The 19,661-nt window shown below is 42.0% G+C and overlaps 1 protein-coding gene across 18 annotated transcripts in view; it reads right to left on the reverse strand.

Moving 5' to 3' along the window:
• Nucleotides 1-19,661, reverse strand: part of LOC139605668 (protocadherin alpha-C2-like) — a 144,477-nt gene that overhangs the window by 36,868 nt on the left and 87,948 nt on the right. The window contains exon 1 of one of the 18 annotated variants that reach the window (XM_071457357.1): nt 17,178-19,556. The exons of 12 other annotated variants lie outside the window; for them this stretch is intronic. In XM_071457357.1, coding sequence (XP_071313458.1) covers nt 17,178-19,556 — 2,379 coding nt within the window. 5 more of the 18 variants (XM_071457362.1, XM_071457358.1, XM_071457370.1 and 2 more) reach the window with 5 other exon arrangements.

A 19,661-nucleotide genomic window follows, 5' to 3' on the forward strand; every position in this document is an offset into this window, starting at 1 on the left:
CTTTTCTTTATTGGGTAATGTCTGAGTCCTGGTAAAAGTGTCTCCTTCATTAATACTGATCAGCTCCGCATCTACAGGTGGAAACGGTGCGGGGAAAACCACTACGTCACTCTTGAGCGTGTCTGAGCTGAAACAGACGTCATACTGCTGAGTAGCTTTAGAGTAAGACCAGCTCCCGTCAGGGTGGGTGGTGATCATTGGGGCGCCGTACCTGCTGAAACTGCCGTCTGTCCTGTGACATCTGACAGCTATTAAACTGATGAGACTCAGCAGAAAGATCACTGACACCGACACAATGGCGATCAGCAGATACAGGTTTAAATCAGAGAAGCTGTCCTCCTTTATGGGCACATGTCTGAACTGAGTCTGGATGTCAGCTGTGTTTTCAACCACCACCACCTCAATAGACACAGTAGCTGACAGGGAGGGTTCTCCGTTATCAGAAACCGAGACCACCAAGGGGTGAGTTTTCAGGTCATTGTCACTCATTCTCCTCTTAGTCCTGATTTCCCCGGTGCTGGTTCCGATCCTGAAGAGGTTGTTTCCTTTGGGCTCAGAGAGATGATAAGAAAGCAGCGCGTTGTATCCAGAGTCTGCGTCTACAGCCCTGATCTTTGCCACAAAGTATCCCGCTTCAGCAGAGTAGGGGATGCTCTCACTGTTAACGGAGCCGTGCTCAGAATAGGGCGCTAGGATCGCGGGACTGTTGTCATTCTCATCCAGGATAAAAACATTGACAGTCACGTTGCTGCTGAGCGGAGGAACACCAGAGTCTGTGGCCTGAACTTTAAACTGAAACGTTTTTAACTCCTCATAGTTAAAGGCCTGCAGGCTGACTATATCTCCTGTCTCTGTGTTAATGTTTACAGCAGAAGTTACTGGAATATTATTGGTAATACTGTCTAACAAAGAATATGTTACTTTTGCATTTTCTTCTATATCAGGGTCAGCTGCAGTTATAGTAAAGACAGTAGCCCCCACTGCGCTATTTTCTTTCACATAAACATTAATCACAGGGTCTGAGAATAGAGGGGTATTGTCATTCACATCAGAAATATGAACAGGAATAACACTGGTGCTGGAGAGAGGTGGAGTGCCTTCATCAGTGGCTATGATGGTGACATTATATTGAGAAACACTCTCTCTGTCAAGAGGTCCATCAACTGTTAATGAATAATAATTTTTGTAGTTTACCTTAAGTTTAAAAGGCACCAACCCAAGAAGTTTAGCACCTGTGAGGCCATTATTACCCCCATCTTTGTCATTCACAGTCACCAAAGCGACCACTGTACCAATTTCAGCATCCTCTTTAACTGGGCTCATAATAGATGAGATTATGATTTCAGGTCTGTTGTCATTCACATCTGTTACTTCCACCAACACTTTACCATGCACACTTCGAGAAGGTGTACCTTTATCTCTTGCCTGTACACGGATGTCATATGCTGTATTCTCCTCATAGTCTACTTTTCCTGTCACAGTTATTTCCCCTGTGTCTTGATTTATTGAGAACAAAGTCTCTGGATTGAAATTTCCCCTTTCAATGAATGAATATATAATCTCACCATTTATTCCCTCATCTAAATCTGTAGCACTTACAGTCAGTATGGATGTCTGAAATGGAGCGTTTTCAGTGACCCTGGCCTTATACAGAGGTTGACTAAATACCGGAACATTGTCGTTTATATCCATAACATATACCACTATTTTTAATGTCCCTGTTCGAGCAGGTTTTCCCCCGTCCAGAGCAGTTAAAATCAGGTGGATTACAGACTGTTTCTCCCTGTCTAAAGATTTCTGGAGCACTAACTCAGCAGACTCACTGTGCTGTCCGCCGCTCTGCACGTCCAGTGAGAAATACTCATTTGGACTCAGCTTGTAGCTCTTCACCGAATTACTTCCCGTGTCTGCGTCGTTTGCCATCGGGAGTAGATACCTCTCCCCAGTAAAAGAAGATTCCGAAATATTGAAAGTCTTCTCTCTTTCACGAAAAGACGGTGCATTATCGTTAATATCAATAATCTGGATTTCTATGCGATGCAGATGCATTGGATGGCTCAGAATCGCTTCTATATTCAGGGAACATTTTGCCGTATTTGGGCAGAGCTCTTCTCGATCAATCCTATGGCAAACATATAGCGCCCCGGTTTTTAAATCAACGTCAAAATATTTCTTAGAATTCCCGGCGACAACTCGTAAATCCCGTTTTTCCAGTTCATGAACGTTAATTTGTAATTCCTTAGCGAGATTTCCCACCACCGTTCCTTTGTCAACCTCTTCGGAAACGGAGAACGAGAGCTGCGCTGTAGACCCATCACACAAACAAAGCAAAGCTATTATCTGTATCCAAATCGTGACTGTTAGTCCTCCACGTCCCATCGCTGACACAGAATGAAAAAAATAATCATTTTCGAACATGTCCACACTTTAAGTGAACAACAGACGAAGCCCTCTCCGTCTTGTGACCACTTGTGTATTTTCTGACAAAGCAGTGGTGGACTGCTGATGCTTCGCACGCAGAGGAGGAGTCTGGGAAAAGGAAGCCACACAAGTAATATGGTCTCCAGCGACACCAACTGTTATTTTGGTGCTAGTGTAGAAAGACGTGGATATTCTGTACATAAATATCGCCTATATGTGTGCAGAGGGCCAAAGCAATGGGACGATCGATTTCAGTGGAAAACTATATAAAACCTCGTTTACCACAAAACACATGTTTCTGGTGCGTAGGTAAAAAAAAAAAAACTATATCAGTTTTGTGTTATCAGATGAAAACAGGGGTGTTGCATAGTCTGCTGTTAAGGTTTAAATGACATAAAAGCGAGCAGCCTTTGCTCGGGCACGCCACTACACCATCCACAGTTCAGCACCATGGACAGCGCCACTGCTCATCAATAGCCACATTTGTTGACCAGCGACATCTCTGCTTAAAATGCCGTCATTAACCAACTGTTTCAAATGATGTCCTGCATAAACTCTCCAACATCCACCACCATACTAGTGATTTACCTTTCTAGGAGGAAATCTGTCAGCTAAATGATGATTTCCATGTTTATTCCCCAATGTACCACTTTTTATCACGTTGCTTCCACAGTCACACCTTGAAAGTATATAAAGAAAAGTCATCAAGTGTTGAAAATGTCCCAGATCTGATAATACGATGACCAAAATTCTAACCTCACATCAGAACGACCCCAGACCCCCCCTTTAGTTATCAATAACTCACCTTGTCTTTATTGGGTAAAGTCTGAGTTCTGGTAAAAGTGTCTCCTCCATTAATACTGATCAGCTCCGCATCTACAGGTGGAAACGGTGCGGGGAAAACCACTACGTCACTCTTGAGCGTGTCTGAGCTGAAACAGACGTCATACTGCTGAGTAGCTTTAGAGTAAGACCAGCTCCCGTCAGGGTGGGTGGTGATCATTGGGGCGCCGTACCTGCTGAAACTGCCGTCTGTCCTGTGACATCTGACAGCTATTAAACTGATGAGACTCAGCAGAAAGATCACTGACACCGACACAATGGCGATCAGCAGATACAGGTTTAAATCAGAGAAGCTGTCCTCCTTTATGGGCACATGTCTGAACTGAGTCTGGATGTCAGCTGTGTTTTCAACCACCACCACCTCAATAGACACAGTAGCTGACAGGGAGGGTTCTCCGTTATCAGAAACCGAGACCACCAAGGGGTGAGTTTTCAGGTCATTGTCACTCATTCTCCTCTTAGTCCTGATTTCCCCGGTGCTGGTTCCGATCCTGAAGAGGTTGTTTCCTTTGGGCTCAGAGAGATGATAAGAAAGCAGCGCATTGTATCCAGAGTCTGCGTCTACAGCCCTGATCTTTGCCACAAAGTATCCCGCTTCAGCAGAGTAGGGGATGCTCTCACTGTTAACGGAGCCGTGCTCAGAATAGGGCGCTAGGATCGCGGGGCTGTTGTCATTCTCATCCAGGATAAAAACGTTGACAGTCACGTTGCTGCTGAGCGGAGGAACACCAGAGTCTGTGGCCTGAACTTTAAACTGAAACGTCTTTAACTCCTCGAAGTTAAAAGACTGCAGGCTGACTATATCTCCTGTCTCTGAGTTTATGTTTACAACAGAAGTTATAGGAATACTTCTCGAATCAGCATCAAATGAATATGCTACTCTAGCGTTTTCATTTATATCAGAATCAACTGCAGTTATCGTATAGATACGAGCTCCAACTGGACTGTTTTCTTTTACATATATGTTAATCACTGGTTCAAGGAAACGAGGCGCGTTGTCATTGACATCAGAAACCTGAACAGTAATTACGCTGCTGGTGGATAGAGGCGGGGTCCCCTCATCGGTCGCCGTAATCGTGACGTTGTAAAAAGAGCATTCTTCTCTATCCAGAGGTCCGTCTACAACTAAAGAGTAGTAATTTTTATAGTTGGATCTTAGCTTAAAAGGTGCAGGGCCAATTAATTTACAATTTGTTTGACCGTTTCTTCCTCCGTCTTTATCAGTCACTGTCACTAAAGCAACAACGTTTCCTATGTCAGCATCTTCTTTAACGGGGTTCATGAGTGACGTCACTACAATTTCTGGGGCATTGTCATTCACATCAACTACCTCCACCAGCAGCTTTCCATTTGCACTCCGAGGCGACGATCCTCTGTCTGTTGCTTGAACGTGAATTTCATAAGCTGACTGTGCTTCGTAATCCAAATTGCCTTTAATCGTTATTTCCCCAGTCTCTGCATTTATAAAAAACACGTCTGCAGGATTGAAGTTTGCACGCCGGACAAAAGAGTAAATGACTCTCCCATTATCGCCCTCGTCTGAATCTGTGGCATTAAGTTGAATTACTAATGATCCAGTTGGAGCATTTTCATTTACACGTGCCTTGTAAAGTGTTTTGCTGAATGATGGAGTATTATCATTGACATCTAAAACATTTACATTTATCTGTACAGTTCCGGTCTTCGGAGGTTTCCCTCCGTCTACAGCGGTCAGTGTTAGTTTAACAACAGCTTGCTTTTCTCGATCCAAAGCTTTTACCAGCACTAACTCAGCAGATACACCATGTTCTCCGCCGCTCTGCACATCTAAGGAGAAGTATTCATTCGGACTTAGTCTGTAAGTCTTTACTGAATTGATGCCTGTATCTGCGTCAAGAGCCAGAGGAAGCAAGAAGTGTTCGCCCGTCGGCGAAAATTCAAATATGTTAAGTGAATGTGACTTCTCAACGAAGGAAGGTGCGTTGTCATTTAAATCAACAATTAGCACCTCAATGCGGTGGAGCACCATAGGATTACTCAGTATGGCCTCGAAGTTTATTGTGCATTTCATCGCGTTTGGACAAAGCTCCTCGCGGTCTATTCGCTCATTAACATACAGATCTCCCGTTTTAACATTTGCCTGGAAATATCTCTTACTGTACCCAGACACGAGATTCAGATTCCTCGTGTGCAGGTCTCCAACGTTGACATTTAAATCCTTAGCGAGATTCCCCACCACAGTTCCTTTGTCCGCCTCCTCGGAAACAGAGTATGATATCTGAGCTGCACACCAGTCAGATAAAAACAGGATAAACAGCCAGCACAGAATTTCGTTATTCCCTCCGCTGCCCATCGCTGCTTTCAAAGAGACGCGATACAAATGATATTCATCCGCAAAACACCACTCGATCGGCCAGTATTTTTAATCCCACACACTCCAGTCCTCTGCTTTTCATCGCCATCCGTGTTCCTCTCACAATGCACTCGCAATCTGCTGTGCCCCACACGGAAAGGAGGAGACAGAAAAAAAACGAGCTCACAAAAATGTGCGGTCATTAGCGACCCCACGCGTTACAACCTGGATATAAAAATAATTGAGAACAGAGTACCACACTCTATTGAAACACCTCTAATACTATGGATTAAGTGGATTAAGAACAGCGGTGTAAAGAGGAAAACATCACGCAACACAATTACAAATTACATCAGAAAAAAACAATGATCTCCAAAAAACCTGAAACTGTAAACTATAACTATTTGAGGCTTGTTAAACATGTAGTAAACCAAATGATTTTCATCACATCAAAAAAAATAACCATAAGCGTTTGAGGATAACAGCCTAAGCAATTAACAAAACAAGTGATAGTACAATTCAACCCGTTCAAGTCAGTGTTTCTGGATTGTGAGCCGAAGAAGACCAAGAAGACACCAGTAGTCTATGTTTTCAGCACCGCAAAAACGCCCTACAAATCTGCTTCCAAGGTATGCCCACTATTTTCCGTTGTAAATCAGGTCCCATCAGACAGGTCTGTTTGTTTAAATGCAAAAGTACTACGTTGTATTTCAGTGAAATGTGACATTCTTAATTAGGGAAATTCGTCATGAGGCTATGCTAATTTCTGTTATGTTTGAAAGTCATTTATACAAAAGTAGGGAGAAACGATTTGGCAACTTTCAGTGGAATACACAACTCACCAACTCACCTTGTCTTTATTGGGTAAAGTCTGAGTCCTGGTAAAAGTGTCTCCTCCATTAATACTGATCAACTCCCCATCTACAGGTGGAAACGGTGCGGGGAAAACCACAACGTCACTCTTGAGTGTGTCTGAACTGAAACAGACGTCATACTGCTGAGTAGCTTTAGAGTAAGACCAGCTCCCGTCAGGGTGGGTGGTGATCATTGGAGCGCCGTACCTGCTGAAACTGCCGTCTGTCCTGTGACATCTGACAGCTATTAAACTGATGAGACTCAGCAGAAAGATCACTGACACTGACACAATGGCGATCAGCAGATACAGGTTTAAATCAGAGAAGCTGTCCTCCTTTATGGGCACATGTCTGAACTGAGTCTGGATGTCAGCTGTGTTTTCAACCACCACCACCTCAATAGACACAGTAACTGACAGGGAGGGTTCTCCGTTATCAGAAACCGAGACCACCAAGGGGTGAGTTTTCAGGTCATTGTCACTCATTCTCCTCTTAGTCCTGATTTCCCCGGTGCTGGTTCCGATCCTGAAGAGGTTGTTTCCTTTGGGCTCAGAGAGGTGATAAGAAAGCAGCGCATTGTATCCAGAGTCTGCGTCTACAGCCCTGATCTTTGCCACAAAGTATCCCGCTTCAGCAGAGTAGGGGATGCTCTCACTGTTAACGGAGCCGTGCTCAGAATAGGGCACTAGGATCGTGGGACTGTTGTCATTCTCATCCAGGATAAAAACATTCACAGTCACGTTGCTGCTGAGTGGAGGAACACCAGAGTCTGTGGCCTGAACTTTAAACTGAAACGTTTTTAACTCCTCGAAGTTAAAAGACTGCAGGCTGACTATATCTCCTGTCTCTGAGTTTATGTTTACAACAGATGAAATTGGAATATTTTTTGGAGAACTGTCTAACAACGTGTAACTCATCTTTGCATTTCTGTCCAAATCAGCATCAGAAGCATTAATTGTATAAATAATGGATCCTGTTGGACTGTTTTCTTTCACATAAACATTAATCACAGGCTCCATGAAACGAGGTGCGTTGTCATTAACATCAGAAACATGAACAGTAATGACCCTGATGCTGGACAGAGGCGGACTCCCTTCATCTGTGGCTGTAATAGTAATATTGTAAACAGAAGTGTTTTCTCTGTCCAGTGGTCCATCTACTACCAATGAATAATCATTTTTGTAGTTGGACTTTAGTTTAAAGGGAACAGAGCCCTCTACCTTACAGTTAGCTGCACCATTGTTTCCTCCATCTTTATCACTCACTGTCACTAAAGCAACTATTGTCCCACGTTCTGCATCTTCTTTTACAGGGGTCATCAGTGACGTCACTGATATTTCTGGGGCATTATCATTTACATCGATTATCTCTATTAATAATTTAGCATGTGCACTACGTGGAACAGGGCCTTGATCCATTGCTTGAACTCTAACTTCATAAGCAGGCGTCTCTTCATAATCTAATGTTCCCTTCACAGTAATTTCTCCAGTTTCTGAATTTAGATCAAAAATATTTGATGGATCAATATTACCTCGTTTTATAAAGGAATACCGGATCTTACCGTTCATGCCCTCGTCTAAATCTGTTGCATTTAACTTAATTACACGTGTACCGGGAGTCGCATTTTCTCTGACACGCACTTTATAAAGAGACTTACTGAAAGTGGGTGTGTTGTCATTAACATCTATAACATTAACGGTTAACTGCAAAGTCCCTGATCTAGGCGGTTTGCCTCCGTCTACAGCTGTTAATAGAAGTGTGATCACTGACTGTTTCTCTCGATCTAACGCTTTCTGCAGCACTAACTCAGCAGACACACCGTGCTCTCCACCGCTCTGCACATCAAGCGAGAAATGTTCATTTTGGCTCAATTTATAGGTGGTTACTGTGTTGCTGCCTATGTCTGCGTCCACTGCCACTGGGAGGAGATATCTCTCTCCTGGTGACAGTGATTCAGAGATGTTAAATACATGCGATTGCTCAATGAAAGAAGGCGAGTTATCATTTATATCAAGAATATTGACTTCGATGCGGTGTACGTTCATTGGATTATTTATAGCAGCTTGTATTTTGATGGAGCACTTTATCACATGCGGACAAAGCTCCTCTCTGTCTATTCTCTCGTCAACAAAGAGATTTCCATTTCGCAAATTCACATCAAAATATTTCTTACTGTAACTCGAAACAATACGCAGGTCTCTGGTTTCTAGATCATGTATGTTGATATTTAAATCCTTTGCGATATTCCCCACCACGGTGCCTTTGTTCACCTCCTCGGAAACGGAGTAAGATAACTGCGAAGCAGACCAGTCACAAAGACAAAGCAGTGCAGCAAGATGAATCCAGCCATATCCCTTTAGTCTTCGCACATACATCCTTCAAACAGCAAAAGATATTAACCCGACAGCTCATTTATCCGTGGTGTCGGTCTTTCTGTTTAAAGCTGTATTGTTCTGTTTTAGCTCTTTCCCTCCTCGTCTCAACACCACCGAGTGTCTAAAAGTATAGTGGCCGATGTTGATTTTGTTTCCCGTGCAAGAGGAGGAGTTTTAGATTGCACAGAAACAGTCAAGTCCATGGTCTCCAGCGACATCGTGTGGTGAATAGTAGATAAATGCTCATCAAAACTTTGTCAAGTCATTTGCAGTGTTATTCTAAATACACTATGTCCTCGCAAGTTTATTTTGATCAAAATTCGCGACCGTATAATTTGAATTAACCGTGTTTACATTTATAAAGACCAATGTTAAGTATTAAAAAAAATATTCAGTGTGCAGCAACCCTCCGGTGATGTACAGTTCAGAAGACCGACAAGCTGGTGGGAAGTCCAAATAATGTTTTGTATATGGTTGGAAAAATGACAAAAAGATAAACAAAAGGGTAATTAATTTACTCTTTCAATTCAAATACATATTTTTTTTAAAGTTATGTAAATAAACAATGCTAATAATAAAAAACACATTTTGAATGCCTTTTTTCAGGACCACGGAGAGCGCCGTTTAATCACAACGAATGCAAATACATGAGACGTTTTCAGAAAATGTGGAAATGGTGTTTCAGAGCTGACTACCGAAACCGACTGCTGCAAGTTCAGCACCATGGCGAGCTCTGTCTCACTACAAGTTTTGAATTGTTTGGTCAAGTTAACTTATATTGTTGAGATATTAAAAACGAGAGGGATTTTCATCTGAAAACCACAATCTGTGTTCAATCTGCCTTACAATTTCAATTTATCTAGATGGTTTTTATAGAAACGATTTTTTTTTACTGTGCCACATTGTTAACTCAAGACAGAAACGAACAAGTGTGCTCTTTCAACGTTTACTGGACCAAGATACGATATACATATGTAGTCTGAAATACATTGTTAGTGTGTGGTGCTTTAACGGAGATAGGAACTTATGGCTGAGGCAAGAGTAAAATATTTGTCAGGGATTCTGAAAAGCCTACGAGTTATTATTATAGTGGTACTTGTTTTAGTTAAGAAGCTTGATTTGAATGTGCAGTGGTAATTTACTTAAATCACCTTTATAAAGTGTGGTCGTTGAGAGCTTATATTTGTTTTTTTATCAGCAATTGACAAATGAGACATTCGTTTTCTTGCCTTGCTGTAAATTGTATAGATTTTATGTTCATGCACGCCTGCATAAAATGTTATATAAAAGGAGGTGGTATTCCCAGGAAGTCAAAGAAAGCAATTACATTTCAGTTATCCTCATTTTAAATCCTAAATCAATTATTCAAGAATTCTCAAGTAAAGTTAAACATACCTTGTCTTTGTTTGGCAATGTCTGAGTCCTGGTAAAAGTGTCTCCTCCGTTAATACTGATCAGCTCCGCATCTACAGGCGGAAACGGTGCGGGGAAAACCACTACGTCACTCTTGAGCGTGTCTGAGCTGAAACAGACGTCATACTGCTGAGTAGCTTTAGAGTAAGACCAGCTCCCGTCAGGGTGGGTGGTGATCATTGGGGCACTGTACCTGCTGAAACTGCCGTCTGTCCTGTGACATCTGACAGCTATTAAACTGATGAGACTCAGCAGAAAGATCACTGACACCGACACAATGGCGATCAGCAGATACAGGTTTAAATCAGAGAAGCTGTCCTCCTTTATGGGCACATGTCTGAACTGAGTCTGGATGTCAGCTGTGTTTTCAACCACCACCACCTCAATAGACACAGTAGCTGACAGGGAGGGTTCTCCATTATCAGAAACCGAGACCACCAAGGGGTGAGTTTTCAGGTCATTGTCACTCATTCTCCTCTTAGTCCTGATTTCCCCGGTGCTGGTTCCGATCCTGAAGAGGTTGTTTCCTTTGGGCTCAGAGAGGTGATAAGAAAGCAGCGCATTGTATCCAGAGTCTGCGTCTACAGCCCTGATCTTTGCCACAAAGTATCCCGCTTCAGCAGAGTAGGGGATGCTCTCACTGTTAATGGAGCCGTGCTCAGAATAGGGCGCTAAGATCGTGGGACTGTTGTCATTCTCATCCAGGATAAAAACGTTGACAGTCACATTGCTGCTGAGCGGAGGAACACCAGAGTCTGTGGCCTGAACTTTAAACTGAAACGTTTTTAACTCCTCATAGTTAAAAGACTGCAGGCTGACTATATCTCCTGTCTCTGAGTTAATGTTTACAACAGATGAAATTGGAATATTTTTTGGAGAACTATCTAACAATGTGTAACTCATCTTTGCATTTCTGTCCAAATCAGCATCAGAAGCATTTATCGTATAAATAATGGATCCTGTTGGACTGTTTTCTTTCACATAAACATTAATCACAGGCTCCATGAAACGAGGTGCGTTGTCATTAACATCAGAAACATGAACAGTAATGACCCTGATGCTGGACAGAGGCGGACTCCCTTCATCTATGGCTGTAATAGTAATATTGTAAACAGAAGTGTTTTCTCTGTCCAGTGGTCCATCTACTACTAATGAATAATCATTTTTGTAGTTGGACTTTAGTTTAAAGGGAACAGAGCCCTCTACCGTACAGTTAGCTGCACCATTGTTTCCTCCATCTTGATCACTCACTGTAACTAAAGCAACTATTGTCCCACGTTCTGCATCTTCTTTTACAGGGGTCATCAGTGACGTCACTGATATTTCTGGGGCATTGTCGTTTACATCGATTATCTCTATCAATAGTTTAGCTTGTGCACTACGAGGAACTTGGCCTTGATCCATTGCTTGAACTCTAACTTCATAAGCAGGCGTCTCTTCATAATCTAATGTTCCCTTCACAGTAATTTCTCCAGTTTCTGAATTTAGATCAAAAATATTTGATGGATCAATATTACCTCGTTTTATAAAGGAATACAGGATCTTACCGTTCATGCCCTCGTCTAAATCTGTTGCATTTAACTTAATTACACGTGCACCGGGAGTCGCATTTTCTCTGACACGCACTTTATAAAGCGATTTGCTAAAAGTGGGAATATTATCATTGACATCTATGACATTAACAATTATTTGTAATGAACCCGATCGAGGCGGTTTGCCTCCGTCTACAGCTGTTAATAGAAGTGTGATCACTGACTGTTTCTCTCGATCTAACGCTTTCTGCAGCACTAACTCAGCAGACACACCGTGCTCTCCACCGCTCTGCACATCAAGCGAGAAATGTTCATTTTGGCTCAGCTTGTAGTTCTTTACTGTGTTGCTGCCTATGTCTGCATCCACTGCTACTGGGAGAAAATATCGCTCTCCAGCTAAGGATGATTCAGAAATGTTCAGAGAATACGTTTTTTCAATGAAAACAGGCGAATTATCGTTTATATCTAAAACACTGACCTCTATGCGTTGTACATTCATCGGATTATTTAAAACAGCCTGAATTTTTAAAGAGCATTTCATCACATTGGGACACAGCTCCTCTCTGTCTATTCTCTCGCCAACAAAGATGTTCCCGGTCCGCGAATTCACTTCAAAATATTTCTTACTGTAACTCGACACAATGCGCAGATCTCTGGTTTCTAGATCCTGTACGTTTAGGTTTAAATCCTTTGCGATATTTCCCACTACGGTGCCTTTGTTCACCTCCTCGGAAATGGAGTAAGACAACTGCGAAGCAGACCAGTCACAAAGACAAAGAAACAAAACGATATAAATCCAGATGTGCTCCTTTTCCCGTCGAATATACATTGTCGATGCAACAAAAGAACAGAACCCAGTTGATCATTTATCCTCAGCACTGATATTTCCATCCAATACAATATTGTTGTGGGGAAACTCTTGCCCTTCTTATCATGGCACCTTCCGCGGGTGTACTAATGACCGATGACGATTTCTTTTCTCCCATGCAAGGAGGAGGAGTTTTGGACGTACAAACACATTCACGTCTGCGGTCTGCTGCGACCTCATGTGGTGAATCATAGCTAAGCAAACACACCACAGAATATGAAACATTATGAATAACATAAATGATTAGGTTTACAGTCTTAATATCTAGTGTGAGAGCTTTGTGCAAATGGAGGAGCTCAATAGAGTGATTAAGCCACTAAAATTTAAGTACACGTCATGCAACATGTCCAGAAACAAAACTGCATTCAATTAAATTCCAAAATATAATGACTGTACTTTTCAGGTCTTATATTTAGAATTATTAATGAATGAAAGAAACGAGTGTGTTTCACACAGGATGGGAACGAAACCACAAGCCTTCAACACAATTTCTAGCACCACGGACAGCGCATTTCCCTACAATTGGTTTCAGTGGGCACTGCAGATCACAGCAGAGTAACATCAGCTACATAGACCCAAGGTTACAAGCTGCAGCACCACCACCATCGATGTTTTAATTCAGGCCAGGAACTGTTTAAATAATTCTAATCACCAAAGAAATGTTTTTAACAGGAATAAAAGCAGCGGGATTAGCAACTGAGAGACACAAAGATGGAGTTCAGCACCACAGAGAACACTATTAAAATACTCGCTGTAAACAAGTTCGATCATCCCAATATAACACAATTGTTTACTTAAACATGAATGAAATTTGGAATCTCGGCACAGACGACTTAAGGTATAACACACGTGGAATCAAAATCACTCTGAAAGGGTTAGAGATTATATTTCAAATTATTTGGCATGATACTGGGTTGCAACATATAATTGCCTAAAATTACCGTTAGATTATCATGGAAAGTTATATTAGTTGATGCAACAAGTTCAGTATATTGGAAATCGGTGGTAGTAATTTGTTGCCTCATGGATGTTTTATTAACGATCTACATATGCTACATATGTACATTTTTATATAATTTAGTATTGTATATCTTGAGGGTAATAAGCAATCAGGAAATTTCATCATGTTTCATGAAAGCGTTGTTAAGTTTTACAAGCACTCAGCAATAATGCCTACCTTGTCTTTATTGGGTAAAGTCTGAGTCCTGGTAAAAGTGTCTCCTCCGTTAATACTGATCAGTTCCGCATCTACAGGCGGAAACGGAGCGGGGAAAACCACTACGTCACTCTTGAGTGTGTCCGAGCTGAAACAGACGTCATACTGCTGAGTAGCTTTAGAGTAAGACCAGCTCCCGTCAGGGTGGGTGGTGATCATTGGGGCGCCGTACCTGCTGAAACTGCCGTCTGTCCTGTGACATCTGACAGCTATTAAACTGATGAGACTCAGCAGAAAGATCACTGACACCGACACAATGGCGATCAGCAGATACAGGTTTAAATCAGAGAAGCTGTCCTCCTTTATGGGCACATGTCTGAACTGAGTCTGGATGTCAGCTGTGTTTTCAACCACCACCACCTCAATAGACACAGTAGCTGACAGGGAGGGTTCTCCGTTATCAGAAACCGAGACCACCAAGGGGTGAGTTTTCAGGTCATTGTCACTCATTCTCCTCTTAGTCCTGATTTCCCCGGTGCTGGTTCCGATCCTGAAGAGGTTGTTTCCTTTGGGCTCAGAGAGGTGATAAGAAAGCAGCGCATTGTATCCAGAGTCTGCGTCTACAGCCCTGATCTTTGCCACAAAGTATCCCGCTTCAGCAGAGTAGGGGATGCTCTCACTGTTAATGGAGCCGTGCTCAGAATAGGGCGCTAGGATCACAGGACTGTTGTCATTCTCATCCAGGATAAAAACGTTGACAGTCACGTTGCTGCTGAGCGGAGAAACACCAGAGTCTGTGGCCTGAACTTTAAACTGAAACGTCTTTAACTCCTCATAGTTAAAGGCCTGCAGGCTGACTATATCTCCTGTCTCTGAGTTTATGTTTACAACAGATGAAATTGGAATATGTTTTGGAGAACTGTCTAACAATGTGTAACTCATCTTTGCATTACTGTCCAAATCCGGATCAAAAGCATTAATTGTATAAATAATGGATCCTGTTGGACTGTTTTCTTTCACATAAACATTAATCACAGGCTCCATGAAACGAGGTGCGTTGTCATTAACATCAGAAACATGAACAGTAATGACCCTGATGCTGGACAGAGGCGGACTCCCTTCATCTGTGGCTGTAATAGTAATATTGTAAACAGAAGTGTTTTCTCTGTCCAGTGGTCCATCTACTACTAATGAATAATCATTTTTGTAGTTGGTCTTTAGTTTAAAGGGAACAGAGCCCTCTACCTTACAGTTAGCTGCACCATTGTTTCCTCCATCTTTATCACTCACTGTAACTAAAGCAACTATTGTCCCACGTTCTGCATCTTCTTTTACAGGGGTCATTAGTGACGTCACTGATATTTCTGGGGCATTATCATTTACATCGATTATCTCTATCAATAGTTTAGCATGTGTACTACGAGGAGACGTGCCTTGATCCATTGCTTGAACCCTAACTTCATAAGCAGGCGTCTCTTCATAATCTAATGTTCCCTTCACAGTAATTTCTCCAGTTTCTGAATTTAGATCAAAAATATTTGATGGATCAATATTACCTCGTTTTATAAAGGAATACAGGATCTTACCGTTCATGCCCTCGTCTAAATCTGTTGCATTTAACTTAATTACGGGTGTTCCGGGATTGGCATTTTCTCTGACACGCACTTTATAAAGCGATTTGCTAAAAATTGGTGGGTTATCATTTGCATCATTTACATTTACATTTATTTGCAGTGAACCAGATCTAGCAGGTTTTCCTCCATCTACAGCCGTCAGAATAAGTTTAATAACCGGCTGTTTCTCTCGATCTAACGCTTTCTGCAGCACTAACTCAGCAGACACACCGTGCTCTCCACCGCTCTGCACATCAAGCGAGAAATGTTCATTTTGGCTCAGCTTGTAGTTCTTTACTGTGTTGCTGCCTATGTCTGCATCCACTGCTACTGGGAGAAGATATCTCTCTCCTGGTGACAGTGATTCTGAGATATTTAACCAATAGGACTGTTCAATGAATTCTGGCGAGTTATCATTTATATCTAAAACACTGATTTCAATGCGGTGTACATTCATTGGGTTGCTCAAAACAGCCTGTATTCTTAGGGAGCATTGCGCCGTGTTCGGACAAAGCCCTTCTCTGTCTATTCTGTCGTCAACAAAGAGGTTTCCAGTCCGCAAATTTACGTCAAAATATTTCTTACTGTAACTCGAAACAATACGCAGATCTCTGGTTTCTAGATCCTGTACGTTTAGGTTTAAATCCTTTGCGATATTTCCCACCACGGTGCCTTTGTTCACCTCCTCGGAAATGGAGTAAGATAACTGCGAAGCAGACCAGTCACAAAGACAAAGCAATGTAACAATATGAATCCAGGCATATTCCTTGTTTCCCATCCTTGAATAATGAACGTTGAATCCCCGCTGCTCATTTATTTCCAGTTTATATATATTTATCCGTCATAAACAGAGCACCAGGAGCAGCCCTTCTCGCCACAGTACAATCCCAGTCTCTCTCTAAACTGATGGCTAGTGACGGTTTCAGATTTCCCGTGCAGGGAGGAGTTTTACACATACTCTAACAAATATATCTGTGGTCTCCAGCGACATCATGTGGCAAATGACATACACATCAATATGAATGGCAAATACATTGGCTTCTATGTATGAAAGAGCTTAGGTTATTTGTCAGCCCCGTGTAATTTCATATTAGATTTTAAACATTTAGTCACGGACGTTTTTGGAATTAAATCTGAAACTTTAAGGAAGCTTTCAAGGCTACAATAAAGTCCCAGTGATACAATTTGTTTAGAAAAAAATAGTCTACTGTATTTTAGGGAAATTCAGGCCGTGAAACTTGGTGGTCAGTGTTTAATTTTTACATAAAATTATAAATGATTTAATTAATAGTCAGTCAACGAATCCACAAAAGAATACGTTGATAACAGTCTTATTTATTTTCACTTAGATTAGTTTAACAATCGAAAGAGCCAGAGAGTTCACAAATCCCAGGGATTGCATTGACTCATTTCAGCACCAAGGAGAGCACTTTACATTCAGTGTGACATGATCAAATGATCCTTTCAACTACTGTCATCTCAGGATTATAAAACATGCTCTGCCAGGTGTTACAAAATTGGTAACTGAACTCTGTAACTGATGCGGATTTCTATTAGTTAACTTATAAAGTACAATAGATGTTAATGTGAACAGCGAACCTTGTTGCTATGGCACTTTCAGAGCTGTTTGGCTATACTACAACTTACAAGACTTGTTTTCAGGTCCACATGACTTGTCTATGCACAATTGGCCTACATGAAATAGCTACTACAGTGTGTAAATCGTTGCAATTGTAAAGTAAAATAAAATGATAACTAAAGAACACATACCTTTTCTTTACTAGGTAAAGTCTGAGTCCTGGTAAAAGTGTCTCCTCCGTTAATACTGATCAGCTCCGCATCTACAGGTGGAAACGGTGCGGGGAAAACCACTACGTCACTCTTGAGCGTGTCTGAGCTGAAACAGACGTCATACTGCTGAGTAGCTTTAGAGTAAGACCAGCTCCCGTCAGGGTGGGTGGTGATCATTGGGGCGCCGTACCTGCTGAAACTGCCGTCTGTCCTGTGACATCTGACAGCTATTAAACTGATGAGACTCAGCAGAAAGATCACTGACACCGACACAATGGCGATCAGCAGATACAGGTTTAAATCAGAGAAGCTGTCCTCCTTTATGGGCACATGTCTGAACTGAGTCTGGATGTCAGCTGTGTTTTCAACCACCACCACCTCAATAGACACAGTAGCTGACAGGGAGGGTTCTCCGTTATCAGAAACCGAGACCACCAAGGGGTGAGTTTTCAGGTCATTGTCACTCATTCTCCTCTTAGTCCTGATTTCCCCGGTGCTGGTTCCGATCCTGAAGAGGTTGTTTCCTTTGGGCTCAGAGAGGTGATAAGAAAGCAGCGCATTGTATCCAGAGTCTGCGTCTACAGCCCTGATCTTTGCCACAAAGTATCCCGCTTCAGCAGAGTAGGGGATGCTCTCACTGTTAACGGAGCCGTGCTCAGAATAGGGCGCTAGGATCGTGGGACTGTTGTCATTCTCATCCAGGATAAAAACGTTGACAGTCACGTTGCTGCTGAGCGGAGGAACACCAGAGTCTGTGGCCTGAACTTTAAACTGAAACGTTTTTAACTCCTCATAGTTAAAAGACTGCAGGCTGACTATATCTCCTGTCTCTGAGTTAATGTTTACCATTGTGGTTACAGGTGCAGATTTACTGTCTAAAAATGAATATCTGACCTGACCATTCTGGTCAATGTCAGCATCAAATGCAGATACTGTTTTAATAATTACCCCAAGTTTACTATTTTCTTTCACATAAACATTAACCATGGGCTCTGAGAAATGGGGTGCGTTGTCATTTACATCAGAAACATGAACAGTAATAATGCTAGTGTTGGAAAGAGGAGGAGTCCCTTCATCTGTAGCTGATATGGTGACGTTGTAGTTGGAGGTAATTTCTCTGTCAAGAGCCCCGTCAACAATTAAAGAATAATAGTTTTTGTAGTTTGTCTCTAGTTTAAATGGGACCTGATTTAAGATTTTACATTTAACCTCACCATTTCGTCCCCCATCCTTGTCCAGGACAGAAACAAGGGCAATAGCTGTACCTACATCGGCATCCTCTTTTACAGTATTGAACAGTGACGTCACCGTGATCTCGGGAGAGTTGTCATTTACATCAATTACTTCTACCAACACTTTACAATGAGCAGACATCGGTGGCTGTGCTTTGTCGTTTGCTTCTACACGGATCTCAAACGCTGCATATTCCTCAAAATCGACATTAGCTTTGACCATTATCACACCGGTGATGGAATCAATATGAAAAATCTCTAATATGCGGTCCTGACCTTTACTTCTTAAAGAATAGACTATCTCACCGTTTGTCCCCTCGTCTGCGTCGGATGCATTTAATGTGATAACAGTTGTCCCAACTGGGGTATTTTCAAATATATGAGTTTTGTATAAGGGACTATTAAACACTGGAGGGTTGTCATTTATGTCTAAAACGTGTACAGTGACCTTTGACGTGCCAGATCTCGGCGGAGTGCCTCCATCAATAGCAGTCACAGTGAGATGTATCACAGCCTGTTTCTCTCTATCCAACGTTTTCTGTAAAACTAACTCGGCAGACACGCTTTCTCCTCCTTTGATTGTAGCCAGAGAAAAATATTCATTTGGTGTTAATTTAAACGCATTGACCGTATTCTTACCTACATCTGCATCGATAGCCTCTGACAAAGCGAATTTCATTCCGGGCAGAGTATTCTCCGCTATGTCTACAATTTGAGACTTTTCCGTGAATAACGGATCGTTGTCATTAACATCAAGTATATTAATCTCTAAGCGATACAGCTTCAAAGGGTTGTTTATGACGGCTTCTACACTGACTGTGCATTTTGTTGCCTTCGCACAGAGCTCCTCTCGGTCTATTCTCTCGTTAACGTAGAGGACACCGGTCTTTACATTTACCTCGAAATATTTTCTTTTTGATCCACTAACAATCTGAAACATACGGGATTCCAAGTCCTGAATACTGAGATTTAGATCCTTAGCGATATTCCCAACAGATGTCCCCGGATTCACTTCCTCTAACACGGAATAGGAGAGCTGCCCAGACTCCGCTTCCCAGCAACACTCTAGTAGCACGATCACCAGCACCAGATAGGAAACAATAGACGTCCTCACAGATGCAGGCATAATTCCATAAAGCGATTTTAAACACAGGTCCAATGCAAGGAAACTCCGTCATTAATTTTACAAGCACTAAAAAATACAACTTCAGACTGCGACAAATGTGTACAC

The sequence above is a fragment of the Trachinotus anak genome, unplaced genomic scaffold (assembly GCF_046630095.1).
Source record: "Trachinotus anak isolate AG129_WGS33_773 ecotype Australia unplaced genomic scaffold, CSIRO_AGI_Tana_v1 ptg000021l, whole genome shotgun sequence".
Classification (NCBI taxonomy): Eukaryota; Metazoa; Chordata; class Actinopteri; order Carangiformes; family Carangidae; genus Trachinotus; species Trachinotus anak.